The sequence below is a fragment of the Daphnia carinata genome, chromosome 3 (assembly GCF_022539665.2).
Source record: "Daphnia carinata strain CSIRO-1 chromosome 3, CSIRO_AGI_Dcar_HiC_V3, whole genome shotgun sequence".
In the NCBI taxonomy this organism is placed as follows: Eukaryota; Metazoa; Arthropoda; class Branchiopoda; order Diplostraca; family Daphniidae; genus Daphnia; species Daphnia carinata.
In genome coordinates, this window is record NC_081333.1 from 3,550,990 (window position 1) to 3,569,424 (window position 18,435).

At 40.6% G+C, this 18,435-nt stretch overlaps 2 protein-coding genes and 1 long non-coding RNA gene across 3 annotated transcripts; 2 read left to right on the forward strand and 1 right to left on the reverse strand.

Annotated features, from left to right (window-relative positions):
• The first annotated feature begins 3,166 nt into the window (after positions 1-3,166).
• Positions 3,167-8,034, forward strand: LOC130692989 (uncharacterized). Its single transcript, XM_057516083.2, has 2 exons — positions 3,167-3,700; positions 6,369-8,034. The coding sequence occupies exons 1-2, from the start codon at positions 3,502-3,504 to the stop codon at positions 7,397-7,399; spliced, it is 1,230 nt and encodes a 409-aa protein (XP_057372066.1). The 5' UTR covers positions 3,167-3,501; the 3' UTR covers positions 7,400-8,034.
• Positions 8,035-10,665: 2,631 nt separating this feature from the next.
• On the forward strand, positions 10,666-14,855 carry LOC130693013 (uncharacterized). Its single transcript, XR_009420689.1, has 11 exons — positions 10,666-10,896; positions 11,016-11,351; positions 11,430-11,566; positions 11,632-11,889; positions 12,033-12,236; positions 12,307-12,405; positions 13,015-13,268; positions 13,321-13,462; positions 13,551-14,120; positions 14,207-14,248; positions 14,303-14,855. It is a non-coding gene; the product is annotated as an uncharacterized LOC130693013 (long non-coding RNA).
• Positions 11,580-14,764, reverse strand: LOC130692982 (neprilysin-1-like). The gene is made up of 16 exons (XM_057516074.1): positions 14,703-14,764; positions 14,558-14,640; positions 14,339-14,503; positions 14,193-14,276; positions 13,724-14,127; positions 13,543-13,656; positions 13,339-13,480; positions 13,159-13,276; positions 13,004-13,100; positions 12,771-12,947; positions 12,604-12,710; positions 12,476-12,534; positions 12,351-12,402; positions 12,221-12,288; positions 12,037-12,164; positions 11,580-11,961 (listed from the first exon to the last, which is right to left on the reverse strand). The coding sequence occupies exons 1-16, from the start codon at positions 14,711-14,713 to the stop codon at positions 11,623-11,625; spliced, it is 2,148 nt and encodes a 715-aa protein (XP_057372057.1). The 5' UTR covers positions 14,714-14,764; the 3' UTR covers positions 11,580-11,622.
• Positions 14,856-18,435: the final 3,580 nt, after the last annotated feature.

An 18,435-nucleotide genomic window follows, 5' to 3' on the forward strand; every position in this document is an offset into this window, starting at 1 on the left:
GGGGGATAGCTTGACGATTCTGCAACACACAGACGCTTTCTCTTGCGTCAGATACCTCTCCCCCCACGAGTTGTTGGATATTTTCAAATCGTGTACGTTGGTTTTTTCAACGTTTGTTGTTCTTCGTTTCACACCGTCGTGAACAAGATGACGCCCTTTGCCTATAAAACAAGATCGACGGACACCTCGTCATCAATCGTTTTAACGTTTGATAGAATTGAGAAACAAAAGAAGGCGATAAGAAAAAAGTATTCTTTCCTCATTCAGCAACAACCTTTCCCTACTTGCAGACGATTTCTAGCGATTTCTAATCGATACTTTCAGTTCGTGATCGACCCTGTCTCTCCTAAAATTGACGCAAACAAAATCAATTCAAGGCCTTGGTTTTTTATTTTAAGAAGGAAGATGACAACTCATATTTGATTTTCTTAAAAGCAAATTAAACTCACAATACAAATTTTAGCTAATGTGAAAAGAAACGGATGAAAGGTCGCAGGTTATCAGGCCGATTTTGAGATAATCGGTCGAAAAGATAAAAAAAAAAAACCAGTCCAGGCAAGATGGCGATAATTTTGATCGCTACCGTCACCAGGGGGAAATAGAAACACACCCCACGTCGGCTAAAACAAAAATAAAGAAAAACGTGGTGAGATTGCGGTTCAGAAAAAAAAAGGAAAACAAAACCCCCATCGTTTAGTGGTTTATCAAAATTTAAACGGGACGAGTTCTCTTTTAAACACAGTTTTAAAAACACACACTCCGCCTCTTTTTTTAGCAGACGCGTGGGTATATATCCCCCTAGTGGCTGATTTCCATTAGAAGAACTCATTGCTCTCCATGATTTTCTTCTTCTTGACAAACTTCTTTTTTTTAACTGCAAACAATTGGGAATTTTCATTAAAAATTAAAACATATCTATACTTGTCTTAAATACCATCCCCCCCTGTATACCTTATATAGGCTGATAACCGTGGTACTGCTGAAGAGATTATCGATTGTGGAGCCCTTGAACCCAATAAACACAGTCGCGTCAAATGGGACTACACACACACACACTCCTTGACAGTAGGGGGGAATTTCGTTGCCACGTCTCCTTTTTTTTCTGAAATATATTAAAGTAAATATTTTTGAAAAAAAAAAAAAGGTTTTTGCTTCCTCTAAATGTGTGTATCTGTTGTCGAAGTAATTTTCATTCCAAACCAGACAAAGTATTTTTGAGGGACAAAAGAAAGAAACCGGGAAAAAAAAGAGACTAGTACACACACACACACAGAGAATGGGGGGGAACTGGAACCATCGTGTGTGTATGTGTGTCGGTTGAGAAAAGAGAGTGTATAACATGACAAGTCTCTCTTTTCCTTCGAAAAAAAATAAAAAACTCCTCACCGGGAGAGCTCAGAGAGGGGGGAGATGCCCAGGGCTAATCACATACACACACACAAAGGGAGAAGCTGGGGGGACTGCGAGTGGTCTACGTGACCTTCTCATACATAAGAGAGAGAGAGAGACGGGACCAGCACGTTGGATCCAATAGGGAGGATTCAGCTTCAATTTCTATTTTTTTTTCCAATTTCAATCTATTTCATCGATTCGAATCAATGTTGTCTGTATTTTTTTAAAAGATGTTACAAATGAACTTTGACGGCTATGACAATGCGGACAAAGTTCATTTTTCTAATTCCGTCAGTGGCGAAACTTTCACATGTAAAATCAAAATTAGCATCGTTAAAGTGGATGTTGAGAGGTTACGAAGTAGGACGGACGAAGGGCGCCGTAACGACCGGAAAGAACGAAACTTTCGCTGGCAATCCTCAACAGCTGATTATTAATACGCAATTGAAATACAATGAACGCGAAAAGGCAACATCGCTTCGTTTTCACAAGTAGAGGAAGAAAACACTCGCGTTTTTAAATAAGGACAAGGCAAACAAGAAATAACACATTTTTGAATTTTTCTGCAGGGTGCCAGCCAAATAGGAATGCGCCACACATAAGGGGAGAAAAAAAAAAGTAATGGTTACTTCCGGACACACAAAACTATTTTGTTAATTTTTTTTTTTTTTTTTTAGGGAAGAGATTTTTAGTATTTCTTCCTTTCTCTTCTTCTGCGAAGAAAAAAAAGGACGATTTTTGTCTCAAGGCGAAAATAAAAAAAAAACTGATGGAAAGCGTGTGTCTGTGTGTACAGTGAAAAAAGAGATAGAAAACAAGTTTTGGGTGTGTGTGTGCGTGTGTACGTGTAAAGTGAGAGAAGAGAGAGAGGGGGCAAGGCCGCGCGCAGCAACAATGATGACAGCGCCAAGCTCCCCAACAGTCCCTCTCCTCTTTCCCCCTTTTTTTATTTTATGATTTTGTGATTTCTTTTTTTGAACTATATTCTTGAAAATACTTTTGTGTAATTTTCTTTGGAAAAACATTGGATTTATGCTCGCCAAAAAAAAATTTCAGTTCCGTCAAAACGTCAAGTCGCTGTCTACCATTTTCCATCCAAAAAAAGAACCAAAATATAGTCGGTTAATTGGATTCGAGAACCACAGAGACACACAAAAAAAAAAAACCAGTCCAGACTTGGGTGAAGAGAAAAGAGTGGTGATGGGGGGGGACTAAGCGTGAGTTTATCTTTAGGACGAATCCTTACTAGTTGCGTCGTCTGCCACTAGTGCAAATATTGAAAATTGTTATTTTTTTTTTTTATTGACGGAAACATTTCCATACCGCCATTATTAGACAAGAAGAATTAAAAAAAAGGGCCAAACAAAACCCCCCCCTTTCAAAAAATTGAAAGACGTCATGATGAGAGGTGACCAGCTGCCCGGTGCATGTTGCCCTTAGGGCTTTCAATTACAAGCTGATGTTGCAATGTTGTTTTTTTTTCTTTTTTTTTTTTCTTGTTGGTATCATCGAAAAAAAAAACCCTGAAAACAGATAAGGCTAGGCAAAATATTGTGATTTTTTTTCCTGGTGAAACATTCAGTAGTTTTGATACGAATGACAAAAAACAAAAAAACAAAGAGGAGAAAGAAAGGAGAGCTCCGCTGTTTTTTAACGGTGGTCGCATGGTGGTGGCGCTGCTGCATATTCACACAACACGTAGAGAATAGATATACAGTACTACACTGGTTGTATGTGTGTGTGTATCCTATAGACACTGCGGTCTCCCTCGGCTCGCACGTCAGTCAGTCCGCCCCATTCGGCCAGATCAGTCGCATATTTCGTAGCGTCGCACCGAGCCAAAAAAAAAAAAAACAAAAAAAAGTTCCGTTTTTCTTTTTCAGAATTTTTTCTGTTGTTTTTGTTTCTTCAATTCTGCGCTTCGTTTGTTTTCTAAGAAAAGAAAGAAAAAGAGTGCAGTGTGTTTCATCAACGACGTCGTTCCGTTTTTGCACAATCAGCAGTGAATTACAATCTCTCTCTTGACTTCTGGGGTAAAGCCCCTAGAATTTGAAAAAAAAGGCCCAATAGAAAAGAAAATTACGACATTTTGACACGTAATAGCCTTCAATGCCTTTATCAGTCGCAATGCCGTGCGGATTCGAAGAGAATTTGATGGATTTCGAATGTAGTGGTGGAGTGGCGGGAAGTTGGGGTGGCAGTAGCCACACAGTGACAGACTTTGACCATCCCGATCCACTCCTGATGGTTTCTCTCAGCAACAAGGAACAGTTGAATTGCACCAACGACGGAATAGGAGCAATTGCAGGTCAGTTTTTTAAAACTTTTATTTGTCACAAATTGTGTGAGTAGTTTTTCGATTTCCCTTTTTTTTTCGTCTCTGGTTTGTCACGTCGTGGCCCACTTTGACGAGAGAGAAAATAGTATGACGAAGAAGAAGAAAAAACAATGTTTCAAGTGAAATATAACAAACGGAAGGAGTGAGGAGAGAGAGAAGGGGCCGAGGGAAAGTAGGGTGCCCTGCTGCAAAATGTCGCTCTAGCGGGGGCCGTGGCTAACTAAAGAAAAAGAACACTGGCGCTCTTTTCTTTCTTTTCTTACCAAACTTGGGTGAAACGAGGTGGTTTATCGTGGTGTGGCTTTTGTGCGGTCGATAGGTGGCGACCTTGCCGTACGAATGTAATCACGTGCGTGTGACGTCATGTTGGACACAATTTTTCTTCTTCTCTTTGCCTACCCTCCCCAATCAGATAAACACACAAATATGTTCAAATTCAGGTGCGAGTTTTCCTTCTGCGTTTAAGGTCGGAATGCCATCCTAACACGATCGAGGTCAAGGTAGCCATATTTTTCCATTTGGATTCGTTCAGACGATCACGGTCACCCTCATTTCGCGATCAAATCGAACCATTTGCGGAGAAGGGGGGTGGTGGCCAATTTATTTCTTTCCCCCTGCGCCCAAGGTTTAGAGGAAATGAAACCAAGGATCAAAAATGGCTACCGGTACGTGACAAGAGTTGAATTGCCAACTGATGGAGGGACGCAATTTTCTCCACCATCTTTTGCCAGTTTTTCTCAATCGTTTTCTTTTTAAAAGATGCTATTTAACGATGATGATGGGGACTTGTACGGCAGATGTAAATTTTGCGGTTTTTAATCTTTTTTTGCCCCTTTTTCTGGTGCTTCTTCAAAAGTTGCCGAAACCTGTCGAACCTGATGTACCGCTACGTGTCGTCACGGTCGGTGAGGTTTTTCGGTGAAAGTTTTTTGTTTTTTCTAAAACCAAAATGGCGAAATTCAGACACAATTTTTTTGTTTCAATTATGGAACAGCCTCGGGACTTGAAATTCGAGTTTTTTTTTAGTCAATGAATCCCGTTGCTATTTAGATCATCAACTAAAAGGAAGAGAGAGAGATCGTCCTGGTTTCGTTCTTGTTGATTCGTCCTCTGGTTCTATTTTACCTCAATACAGAACATTTTTTTTTTGCACCTGGCGTTGATGACACCTGGCGCTGTGCCGAGCTCCCCCTTCTATTTTGTTGACTTCGTGTGTGGGTTTCCACAATCCAGGACATTTCCCCCCTTAAACTTTGTGTTTCTTCACCTCGTTATAAGAATTGAAAAAAAAGGTTCATCGCTTAGTCTTTGTGGCCCTTTAATTTCCTTCACCAAAAAATTGAGCAACAGAGGCTTCCAAACTAGGCAACAGAGCCCCCAATTGGAACCGTTGAAAGGGGAGGGCGACCGCTACTCGTCTGTTTAACACAACAACACAAGAAAAAACCAAGGTCAATTACCCCCCTGGACTACCACGTCTTCTCTCTGTGTGTGTATATAGTATACACACACTGACGTGTTTTACCTTTTGTGTCGTTTCTCTCTGTGAGAGAAAAATCTCTTCGATCCAGTAGCCCGAGGGCGTTGGAATCATGCAACCTTATCTTTTTCCTAAAGACATTGCTGTTGAGAGACGGACCGCCGTGTGTATAAACACAAGAAAAAGACGGGAGGGAACGAAGGGGGCGTGAGTCCCGATGGACGCAGCCGAGTTCCAAGGTCAATCAACTTGAAAATCTTAGGGAAATAAAATCCCAACTGTCAAAAATCATTCACATTTTTTTTTCTTATGTGTCAAATTAGCATATTAATGTTTTTTTTCTATAAAAAAAAATTTTGCCGATTTAAATTTAAAAATTGGGTTGGGAATAGGGGAGAGATGTAAGAGAGGTTGAAAAAAAAACCGTGAGGGCCGTCACGGTCAGCCGGAAGTGGCAGAAGGGAGCGCGTCAACGACCTCTTTGGTTTCTCTTTCTGTCTTGTAACTCGCTAAGAAGAAGACAACAAACTAACAAGATGCAGAAAAACGAGTTTCGGCCATTTTTTTTTAGTTCGTTCAATCGTCGTTTCTCACGGTCGAATTATCTGAACGCAATTACACGACTTTGTGATGGTCGAGTTCAACGATAAGCAAAAAAAAATACGTCTTCAAAAACGAGTTTTCACGTTCCTCACTGGCGTTTGCGTGCACTTTTCAAAAATTGACACAACGCATCGCCCCCTATGTTCCAAAAAAAAAAATTTCAAAAATTCTCGGTTCCACTTCGTGAGTCTCGTCCGCCATGTAACACTACACTCCCGACAGAAAAAAAAACGAATATTCCGAAACAAATAAGAAAAACATTTGAAACCTTTTTTCCCTCCGTTGGTCCCCTGAAATGTCTGACACACGACGGAATCACCACCAACCACAACTTCCGTTTCCCTTTAAAGAAATGACGTTCTTTTTTGTCAGCTTCCAAAAAAAAAAAAATCTCATTTCTCTGACGCATCCGGAATGTCTACGAAAAAAAGAGGGGGGGACGTGATTGAGTCTACGTGACGTGTTTGTTGAACGCCAAAAACCCCGTTTTTTTTTAACAATCGATTATTAAAAAATTGTTTTCTCTCTTTTTCTCCGTGTCTTTTATATAAACAGGATCGAAAACGGATTCGTCTTCTTGGTGTCGAAGCAACAGCCGTCCGTCATCCATGAGCGGATTAGCCGGAAGCGGATCATCATCATCGGGAGGAGGTACGAACGGATTGAGTTCATCGTCCTACTGCCGCCGGCTGGGTTCGGCTACAACCAGCAGCAGTCGGCGTAGCGCCACTTTCCAGCTGTGGAGTCCGCGCTTGAGGCTGCGCGATGAACGCAAACGCGTCCTCAAACTGTCGCTGGCCAAATTGAGGCGGATTGACGACGCGGAATCGTGTCTGAGACGATCCGTCTTGCTCAACAATACGCTCAGGCGGCTGCAGCGCGAGGCCAGGGACGAGAAAACGACGGGAGTGAATCATCAGATGGGCCCGTCGCCCGACTGCGCCAGTCGGCTCCATCATCCGGCCGTGCGGCTGGAACAAGCGGATAATAACGGGCACGAATTGCAGATGACGAGGTCGCTGTTGAGCTGCGACGAACTGCCCGTCTCGTCGGCCGATTTGACGCTGGAAACGGCCAACGGGCAATCACGAGCGGCGTCGATTAAAAGGCGGCGGACGTCGGCTGACGTCACGGACGACTTGTCCATCCCGTCGTCGCTCGAGTCGTCGTCGTGCGGATTGAACTTTAGCGATTTATACCTTCCACCTACACCGCGCATGATCTCCTCACTGGAAGACGAGGAAGAGGCCGAGGCGTGGCAGTGCGTCAAGAGGCCAAAGATTGCCGCCGCCGGAAATGACGTCAGTGGGCGGAATCGACCCGCTTTACGTCCGTGTAATTCTTTACCGTCACCGGCGACGTCACCGTCCACCGGTTCGTCTGTGACGTCGTCATCGTCGGCCAATCAAAACAATTCGCCCATTCTCACCGGATACACGTCGTGTTCCGGCCTCTCGCTGGTCACGTCCAACTCTTCCGCAGCCGCTTCCGCCCAGCAGTCGACCTACTCGTGTGGGCAATCGTCGCTCTTTGGCGAACTTCAGTCGGTCGTCTTCCACTCACTCATCACCTCTTTGGAATCGTAGAGCAGACGAACCACTTCCAGCCGGTCAGTTAACCCGTTAACGCATTAACAAGAAGATGGAGATAAAAAACCAACCGCCGTGTGTGTCTTTATTGACCGCCATCATCATCATATGATACCCGTGTCCTGTCCTTTTTTTTTTTTTTATATGGCCCTCCTCCTATTCCCCGTTCTTCCGGTTATTGATTCCGGTCCTTCCCACCCACCCCCCTTTTTTCTATACTATTCATTTTCTGTTGAGCGCGCAGCAGACTGGGGGGGGGGGGATCCACACGCACTATTTTTTTTTTTTTTAGGGTGGAAGGTGTGTGTGTGTGTGTTGCTATCCATCGTCAAGATATCCGGAATGTGAAAGAAAATGTTCTTAACCCTGCCGGAATTCCGGAATCTGCGCACATGGTGCCATCTTTCTTTTTTTTTTTTTTTTTTTAAATAATGAAAATGACCCGGAATTCCGGCCATTTCTCTCCATTGATTGGATTCCTCCCTCTCTTGTAAATAATATAACACACACACACAGCTACATACGTATATCGTTATTCTAATAATCTCTGGTCTATTTTCAAATTGCATTAAAGCAAAAAAAAAAAAAAAAAAGGACAAAAAAAATTTTTTTGATTTAAAATGTTTACCCCCCTCATCACAAAAACAATCGATTATGTTGACCTGTTTTTTTTTTTTTTACACGCCAGCCATTGATTTGTGTGTACATAGCCGCCGATGACATAATTATTTCTTTTCATCGATACACACTCATGTTCTCACTCTAAAAGAAAAAAAAAATTCCAACCGCACGATTTATGGACACAATTTTTTTTTTGGTTTAGAAATTACAAGTAAAAGATTGAGAAAAATCACACACAACGACGTGTACACACACAAAATTTAAAAGTCATTTTTTTTTTTAAAGGGAGGCATATGAAAATTCCCGAAATTGAGAAAGAAAAAAACAAATGCCGGGGAATAGCGCACCGTTCCGACGGAACAATTCCACGTGCACACACACAAAACAAACAAATTTTGCCATTTTTTTTTGTTGTTGTTGTCGTCTCCCCACCAAATAATGGAGGGGGGGAGGTTCAATTTTACAATGGGCGTGAAAGTTTGCGTCCGTCCCTCTACGACGACCGACATTGTTTCTCCTTTGTGTTATTGTTACGGGAATGAATTATTAAAAAAAAAAACATTTGTTTTTTAAATTAAATTCGAATTATACACAGTCCTCCATCCATTTTGGTCCTTGCGTGTGTGTGTGTGTGTGTAATCGAATTTTTTGTATACTGTTTTTGTTTTCTCTCTCTCTCTCTTGCTGCGTATATTACAAAAATATATATATCTACTATCAACCGAAAATGCATATTTTTGATTAAGGGAAAAAAACCATCGAGGTCGATACATATTGTTTGCATTCGACAACAACCCGAAAAGAAAAAGAAAACGGTACATTTCAAGAAACGACATTTTTAAATGGTCCCGGGCCGAACGACGTTCCCGGTAGTGACCTCCATTGCGTGTGTGTGTGTGTGTCAAAAGTGGAACGACTAATCCTCTTTTGATATCATCTTTTTTGAAGAAAAAAAAACTAATGAACACGACGACACTGTGGCGTCGTACGAAAATGACGCGTCTCGGGATTTTATTTTTTGTTTTGATTTTTTTTTTTTATCAAAAAGAATTGAAACAAAAAGAACTGCAGAACGAAGAGCAAACACACATAACGGAAGTTGTGCCGTAACGGAGAGCGCGTCAGGCGGTTGTTTCTCTCTCCCTCCTTAAAAAAAAAATAATAATAAATTTCTCCCGCGGGAAAAATGCGTGACGTCACGAAACCTAAAAGAGTCGAACAGGAAAATGATTATTTTTTTTTTCTTTTTAGTTGGTAGAGAAACCGGACGACGACGCAATTCGAAAAACAAAAAACAAAAAAGAGCTTGTACACACGCAAAGAGCATCCACACACACACACGCGCGCATTCGGGGGAGTGGTTATAAATAGCAAGTTCCAGGATCGCCGTCACCTTTTTAAGTCTCTCACGTCTTTTTTGGCTTTTTTTCACGTTTCGTCTTAAGAATTTATTGATTTATTATTCTTTTAATGTCTTTGGGGAAATTGATTAGGTGATGAACGTGAAAATTCATTTTTATTTTTCACCTACTCCGACTGGGGGTAGGTGGAGTGAACAAAACAAAAATTGGGGAGATATTTTTTTTTTTTTAAAGGGGGGGGGGGATAGTCTGAGCGGATGAACGAGCCCCACGGCTAATCGATACGGATATGTTGAAGAGAAAAGAAAAAAAGGGAAACAGAAACGGTTGTGGCCCTATGGATGGAGCATTTTGGTTGGCGTGTACGGAACTATTTGATCCATCGCCGCAGAAAACGTAGGAACACAACGAAGTTCAAAGAAATCATAATACATAAAAAAATATTCTGTGCCGGAATCATATATGCGCATTCTGTCGTTCTTTTTTTTTTTTTTCAAAGTCTCATATGTGCGCAGTGTGTGTGTGTGGAATTTTAGCGACTCCGGAGCTCTTTGACTTTGTCTTTGATCTCTTTTTTTTTTTTCCTAACTCTCTCCTCTTATTTCTCTTTGACGTCGTTTACAGTTCCCCCTTTTTTTTTCTCCTTGCCCTCCTTCTCTTGTCAACGTGATTACTTCTGATTGTCGGCCATTGAAAGATATATCCCTTTCCATGTTTTGTGTGCGCGCCCTTGATGAAAAGCAGAACCGTCCGCGTATTACAGTAGTAGCGGAAAAAGGTTTTTTTTCGGGACCGTGGGTGGGACGATGCGGAACCGATTCATAGAGGGCATGACTTATCGATCCGTAAAAGAGGACAGCAGCCTACACGCAGACATGAGTGTATAGAGGAAAAAAAGGAGGGAAGTTGTCTGAGAAGATCGGCAATTCAACGTGCATGATTATTGATCATATCGTGGACGCACACAGTTGGCTCTCTTGATGACCCCGCTTTTTTTTACGTTGGTCTTTTATGTCAACACACAAAAGCCCATCATTTTACACGTGGCGAAAGACGCACGTTAAATGAATCTTTTTGAATATATTATCTTTTGATCTGACCAATCAAATGAGTCGTAATTGGGAGACATCGGATCAATGTTGCAAAAGGTTTTTTAGCTTTCTACCTTGAGGCAATTCCATTTCTTTTCTTTTATTGTTTTGTAGAAAGGTCGTAAATAGCTTTCGTTTTTTATTTTGTTCTTCGACATTTAAAACAGAGTCGAGAGATTAGGATATTATTATTTATCTGGCAACCAGCTGTCAAAAGCAGACGACTTGGTTTGACGTGAAAAGAGGCGAGTTGTCTAAACAACACAAGGTTCTCTGTGTTCCTCGTCGCTTATGCGAAGGTAATCAAGTGGAAATAGGAATTATACCCTAGGCCAAATCAAATCGATCGGCTGTGCAGTTTTTCTTTTTTCCCTTTCTTCTTTGTTGCTGCAACATGAATACCTGTTTTCCAATAACGTAGGTAAGCCATTCTTTGACTCGTTTGACTAACCCGAGCCGAAATGTAACTAAATAATCCGATACTGTTATCGTGCATTTTTATCGTCGTCGTGAACGTTTCTTTTCGTCCGTTTAAAACAGGTACTTGCGTGCCTATTTTTAGGAAAGTGAATTTGGAAACGGCCGTCCCGTTGGAACGTGGGCATATTGTTAGAAACACTTTTCGTGGTTTGGAAAACAGTCAAAAGCCAACAGATGCTGCTTGCCTATTTAGTTGTGTGAAGTAAGGGGATAACCAGGAGGCCATTACACACCGTGAAATCCATTTGAAGGCTTGAAAATGAGGCCATTTTGTAGTGTTGGCTTGCCGATTTCATTTACTTTTGTTAGAAAAAAGATGATTCGAAAAATACTGCAGGCATCCGTCAATTGTGGCATTTAGCTTGCTTTATGAATCATGCAATGCTGTAATTCCAGGTGAATAGTTGACGACATTGATTGATTGCCAACTGAAATTTCCCAAATTCCTAACCCAGTTTTTGTTTCTATTTACAGCTTTAGTGGAAGATAATTTGGATGTCATAGTCTTCTTCAAGCTCATGACATCTTTTAATTGACATTTTCTTTTTTTGGATAAGCATCTGAAATGTAGGCCAACACTGACATGAATTTCTTAATTGGCCTGAAAAGAGGTATATGATCAACAAAGCTTTCAATATTAATTTATTTAATTTTTCAAGATAGTGTTCTACCATAGAACGCATTTATTTAATCGATTCATCGGCGTGCCTGGACGACATTGAAACGCTCTGACAAAGTCTTCGTTATTGGACAGAGTTCCTATGACGCGATAGCGATAAGGGCTGTGAGGATCCTTTTCAATAAGAGTCCTCAACGCTTGAGGAGTATTAGTTCCACATAAACTATTGGCGTAAGCAAGAAAGAAAACTTGCTCTGGCGTCAAGTTTTCGAATTTGGTCGAATCAGCCCGGCCATTGGCTGCGACGTAGTAACGGTAAGCTCTCAAGGCTTCCCTCACTCCGCCATTATCCGCAATGTTCTCGCCCTGGGTATTGACCCCGTTTAACTTTACATATCAATGAATGGGGAATTTAATTTTTTTTTTGCTTTCAAACTAAATTTTTAAATCGTATTTAGCTACTTTTGAACCATTTAGGACGGTGAAATTGGAGTATTCGTTAATGAAGCACGTGGCCCGTTCTTGATACAGTTCCAGTGTTTTCTCCGACCACCACTGAGCCGTGTTGCCGTACTTGTCACTCTGTCGACCTACGCAATTTCACTGACAGTCACTTGATTGATGAAATGGGAATGAATGTGTTTACCTTCGTCGTCGAATCCGTGAGTTATTTCATGACCGATCATGCTACCCATAGCGCCGTAATTCATTGCCCTATTTTTTTTATTTTAGGATAATTACATTCGTTTGAGACCATCAGATGTTTTCATACTTACGCCGAACGCCCTTTTTGATAAAACGGGGGTTGTAGAATGGCAGCCGGAAAAGCTGGTAAAAATTATTTATTATTATTTTAAATTTCTTTTTTTTTTTTTTTTTGCGTAATTCGTGAAGAAATTACTAATTGAGTTTGTGGTGCCAGAGTAGAAAGCGTTGACAATAGTCGGTTTATCGTTCCATCTGCGGTATTCGTATTTTCAAAATTAATTTTTTTTACCCATAAATTAGAACTCATTTCGAAATTCATACTCGGTGCGATCAGGTTTCTCGCGGAGACTGGCCAATTCGTTTTGATTTATAAAAGAATGCACTTGTTGAATATTATAGAAATGGGAACCCGTCGAAGTCGTAATAATCTATCCGACAAAAAAATTCAAATTTTTATCCACTGCAAAATGAATCGTGAATTCACTTACCCCGTCGTAATAATCCTCTAAGGCAGTTTTGTTCTTTAACCATGCGGGGTAGGCAACAAATTCAATCATGGCATCTACTTTATCTTTTGCTGTTGATTTAGTAGTTGAATCCATCCAAGAAGCTTCGCTTAGCAGAGATTTAAACGACTTTTTCAAATTGACAATCATCTCTTTAATCTGTAAAATTTAACTATTTTAAATTATTTTCATATTAACACAAAAATGCAAATGACCTCTTCGACAGATTGATCGTCAAACACTCTTTGAACGTAAACTGAACCTAACGCCATTCCCATGAGTTCATTGACGGCATCGACGCATTGATGTGACCTGGCCATTGATGGAAATGTATTGTGTAAGTAGGTTAATTGAGCTGATTTACACCAACCTCGAATTGGGTTTGGAAATGCCTTCAGTCACTTTAGCAAATTCAAATTGCACATCAGCCATGCGCTGGTTAGTGAACATGGCCAGAGCATCCACAATACGCCAATGGATGTAATTAGCTAATTTGAAAAATTGAATTGATTCATTTTGTTTTTAAATCTAGGAATCGAAATGAGTTTACCTAACACTCGAGGCGGTGTTTTATTCAACAGTTGAATGAGCTGATTTAAATAATTCGGCTCGGCTATGACAAGTCGTTCCGTTTTCGGGATCGTGATACCAGCGGAAGAGTAAATAGCGTTGAGGTATTCTAGCCAATTAATCTTTTAAACGAAAACAAACAATTAAAAATTATTACTTGGAAATTCTCGACGTTAATTCACACTTTATTAGAAGAATTATTGATGAACAGGCCGTCAGTCCAATTTTGAAGTTCTGTCAGCGTCATTGGATTGTACATTCGGCTGCTATTGCGACGATCTCCATCTGAAACGGTGATCTGTTTAGAATCGACAATGAATTAGGAATACGCTGAATAACTACTACACGAGTGTCTTGTGTAATACCGTTGCCAACTGTGACTCGAATTTCAAAACAGCGTCGACTTGGCTCTCGATTTCGACGTCAGTGACGTTACTCCGCAGCCAATCTCTAATCGCTTTGGCAGATTCGACTATCACTTTCTTGTAGGCCGTCGCAATTGTTGGATTGGCCGTCAAATTAACGAGGACTGAACGCGGCAAATAAAGCGAATCTTGGTCAATGTAGATCGTACTCGCGTTCGTGTGATCCGTATCCAAGTCATTGAAGATGCTGATTAATATGGGCAAATTGAAAGTAGTGAGTGCCGACGCTGTCGTGTTCGTCCAGTTGAATGAAGAATCTTTCCAATGAGCCAACGTCATCGGCCAGCCACCGAACTGACCCAAGTAATTGGTTAAAGGCGTCAATCCTAAGCTCTCGGTAGTATCTGAATGACATTCAAATGTTATACCCGTTGGATATTAAAACTTATTTAAATCATTTTTTTTTTACCGTTGTCCATACAGTCGCTGTGCATTTGACGGGCAAGTCTCACTGGAAATGGATCCGTAAGAGAATTTTTCTCTTTCAAAATATCTGCATAATTTTTTTTTTAAATTTAGATTACAAACTAAAATGTTGGAAGAGTTAACACACACCTGCCAATTCATGAGCTAGTTTTTTATTCACAAGGTCGAATTGCGACCAGGTCGATTTCGATGTTGGAATTGGATTCTTTTCGATCCATCCGCCACAAGCGTATTGAAAAAAATCCTGGCATGGATCGGCTGTCGCGTCCATAGCATCCGCCAGCTCAATTGCAGCTAGTTTATTCAATTATTAAATAGATTTAAAATCCCATTTGAAACAGTTTTTACCTCTGGTGTCAACATCCGAAGAAACAGGTAAACTGTAACTCAATCGGAGGATGACCAACACGACAGCGTAAAACAACTCGATCCTAGAACACAACAAAATAGGGGATATTAAAACGTAGAACAAACACATCAAAGATGATGTTACTTGTCTGCCATTTTGATACGGTTATTCACAACAGTCGAACGTCTGGACCACTACTAACGCGCGTAGGTTAAGAGAAAGCAGTGTATGCCTTTTTATAAGCGGCAAAATTGAACGGTTGACAATAAACGTCCACGTCGAGAGGATACACAATAACTACGGGAAAAACCATGACAATCATCTCAGCGGCCGTTCATTTTCAATTCCACCTGCGCATAGATGCATCCGCTGAAAACCGGATGATGTGACAATCGTAGAATATTTTCTCGTATATACCACATTTTCAATTGATCAACAACCGACTGTGTTGAATGCATGTCGTGTTTTGAATCAAATAAGAAAACGATGTCTGTCACTGCCGCTTCATTTTCTTCCAATCACGAAATTCAAGGCCGGTGATGACACCTGTTTTTATTCTAAATGAATTGCATTATGCTTTACTTGTAATTTCAGTTCGTTAATTTAGTATGTAAATGGCAGCAATTGATGCATTACATAAGAAACGATTTGCTTCTTTTAAAACAAACACCTTTTTTTTAATGATGTGTGTTGTACAAAACAAACCGGTCCCGCATTAGAACTTAAGAGGGAGAAACAGGTGCCATGGTTGGTTCATCTTGCCAGCACCTGAAACTGGTTTAATTGCTACATTTCACGACGTAACAAGGTCATTAGAATACACAGTTCACGAGCATCCGCTTGCCAATTGTGAACAAAATTCAAACGAAATCTCTTAGCAGCTTTTTGTTTCATTTCAGCGAATAATGTGAAGAAGGAGAGGATAACGATTCAAGAGGATTCCTTTATCCATGACCGAATTCGATGGCAGACTGATTCACCTTCATAGGTGAATAATGTAGCACATCCCGAAACGCGAATTTAGAAATGTAATCGTGACTTGCGCACTTTCTTGGGTTCGTATTCAGAATTTTCTGCATCAAAAATGAAACACGAACGATATGCAAATGTACGGCTTTTCACTGTCGTTTTGAAGGGTTTGTGCATTTTTAACGGTCAATAAAGAACGAGAACTGGGACGATCTTCGTTCAAGTCGAATTTCATTAATGGCAATTAAAATCATCAGTGACATTGCGAACTGTGTAACGGGACTAGTTGAATTCACAGCCACGCCATCCCAGGTCACGTGATCTGCACAAAAGACCTTCGTCTGCTAGTTTGCACGATAACGCTTCAGTGCTGGGTGATTAGTCAGATCTTTCAAGGTGATCTCTACACATCGTCTATTTACCTTCACCTAGTCACCTAAGGCCATTTACTCTGAAGCCCATCCATTCATTTCAAGAGGTAATTGTGATACAACTATTTTGTTAGGTAAGAGCCATCGTCATTGCTGTTAACCGTTTAAAATCAATGAGAAATATGTCAAGTCCAGATGAAACGTGAAATCCATATTCAAATGGGTTTTTCTAGCAGCTCTGTAAATACAGATGAGAATGGCACTGATGATTTGATTTTGAACGGTGTGATTGAATTGATTTTCTTACCATAGCCACTCGATTTGACAAGATAACGAATCAGCTGTTTTTTGTCTGGGGAAAGGACTGTGGACAATTGGCGTTGAGACAGGCTGCTAATAACAAGCACATGTTGCCTAACTAAATTTAGAGTAATTACTCTATTTCAATTACTATATCGTAAAAAACAACAACGACATAGAATAAGGTCGATAATAGCATAATTATGTTAAGAAATAGCTACAAAGGCGGCCGAATTACAACTAGCCTAGGCCCTCCTATGTGCGACCTGTATACCATCGTTTTTGAATGAATTTCGTATTTTCATGGTTTAAAAAAGATATTTGGTAAAATGAACTTCAATCACTTAACAATGATCAACACATTGTTATAAATATTTCTTACAACAAGTCGCTACTCGTTGTTTTATCAACGAATAACATTTGCCATCAATGTTTTTGTGAACTATTGAACGGTATAAAAGACTTGTGTGCACATCTAGCTATTGGGTTGGGAGAGTGGCGTGAGTATCAGAGATGATATTCACGCTGGGCTACTATCGAGTGATCGAGGCGACACCTCGAGAACAAGGCGAAAGTAAAGTCGATGACTTTAAGAATCCCCGGAGCCCACTCAACTGCTACCGGGATCACTCCTAGGGCCTTTCAAGCCGGCTTAAAAGGCATGTCCGATTAAGCAACACTCATATGATAGTATTAGCGAACTGGCTAGCAACCGCTGCCACGCCAGCCCCTCCCAACCCTTTTTGATGACTGTCTTTATTTACAGTTTTTGGGAGGTACGGATGGGGATTGCGGGGATTCCCAAACGAAGCTGCGACATAGTTCACGCCGGTAGTGGATTCCTTCTAGCTGTTGAATTTTTCTTTGTGCGTGCCTTTAAAAGATCGTTAAAACCGACATTAGCCAGATTTTACTCACGCCGGTCTCATTGAACGTGCGTCGTTTACACACTCGAATTTGCACAAGATCTTCCTTATTCATTTAGTATTTCGTTGTTGGAGAGGATAATGCATTCATTTAAGTTAATGAAAAACGCCTTTCAAAAGTGGATCGTCATGAAAGCAGATGACGGAAATATTATTGTGGAAAGTTCGGGTAGTTTCCAATACCGCCGTGTGTTAATAAACTTTTGATAGCTTTAACAGACATTCAATTGTTTTATGATGCCAAAGCGCAATGCTTAACGATGGCTGCACGAAAGAGATCTTTGATTGGCTTCGGGGAAGATATAAATAGAAGGGTCACAAGAAAGTTTTGTGTGGTATATCCTTTGTAGCAGTTAGAAAGTTCCCGAAATAGATTACCCATATCTAGTGCCTTATTCTTTATGGACGCTAAAACAAACATGTGCTTATGTTTCTCTTACGCACAGGAGAAATAGCAATAAATCGAAAAGACATTTGCAAAAACTTTCATATTTTTCGGTGATCATTGCATTACGTGAATTGATTTGCGTGCAAAAACCCGGAACTAAAAGGGGTGAAAGGTCACGACCGTTTTTAGGGGGCTCTTTTTCGCCCAACCGATCATCCTACGTTATCAAAAAAGGAACAGTGAAACATGAGTGGGTGGTGTGTGATCGTGACTCGTTACATCACGTCGGCTTAACTCTCGTTCGTGCAACAATAGAGTATCTCGCGCGGGTTGGTTGATGCAAGTCACACAGGAACTAAAGGCGGGCAACAACAAAAGAAAAAAAAAGTCGAGTGAATAATCGTTTCGCAATTAGATAAGAGAACCTTGAAGGCGTGATACGACGCTCGGATGAGTTCTTTGCGAGATTGCGCGGATCTTCCCGCCTACGGGATAAATTGAATCATTGTCGTATGACCTTCTCGTATACGCGAATTTCGAATTGCGTATCCTTCATCGGTGGTTTACGACGACCATGAGAAAAGCCAAACTAACTCATCAGAATTAGTCTTCGCTATTGCGTGACACTATTTTAATGTGATTAAATCTACTTTTTATCTGTAAATAATAATTTATTTAGACAATTCAGAACCACATCCTTGGACAATAAAATTCGTTTGGCTAAGTACAATTGTAATTGACTTTAGGTCTGTTGAAATCCTTTTAAATTCTGCAATTCATTCGAAGAATTTTATTTATATTGAAATAGTTCTTATCTTTAACATTCCCGGTGAGTATATACACGGGAAACGAAAGTGATCAAATCACCAGGATGATTACGGGGATGTTTCAAAAGGTTCAAAGATTGGGAAAAACCCTTTCCC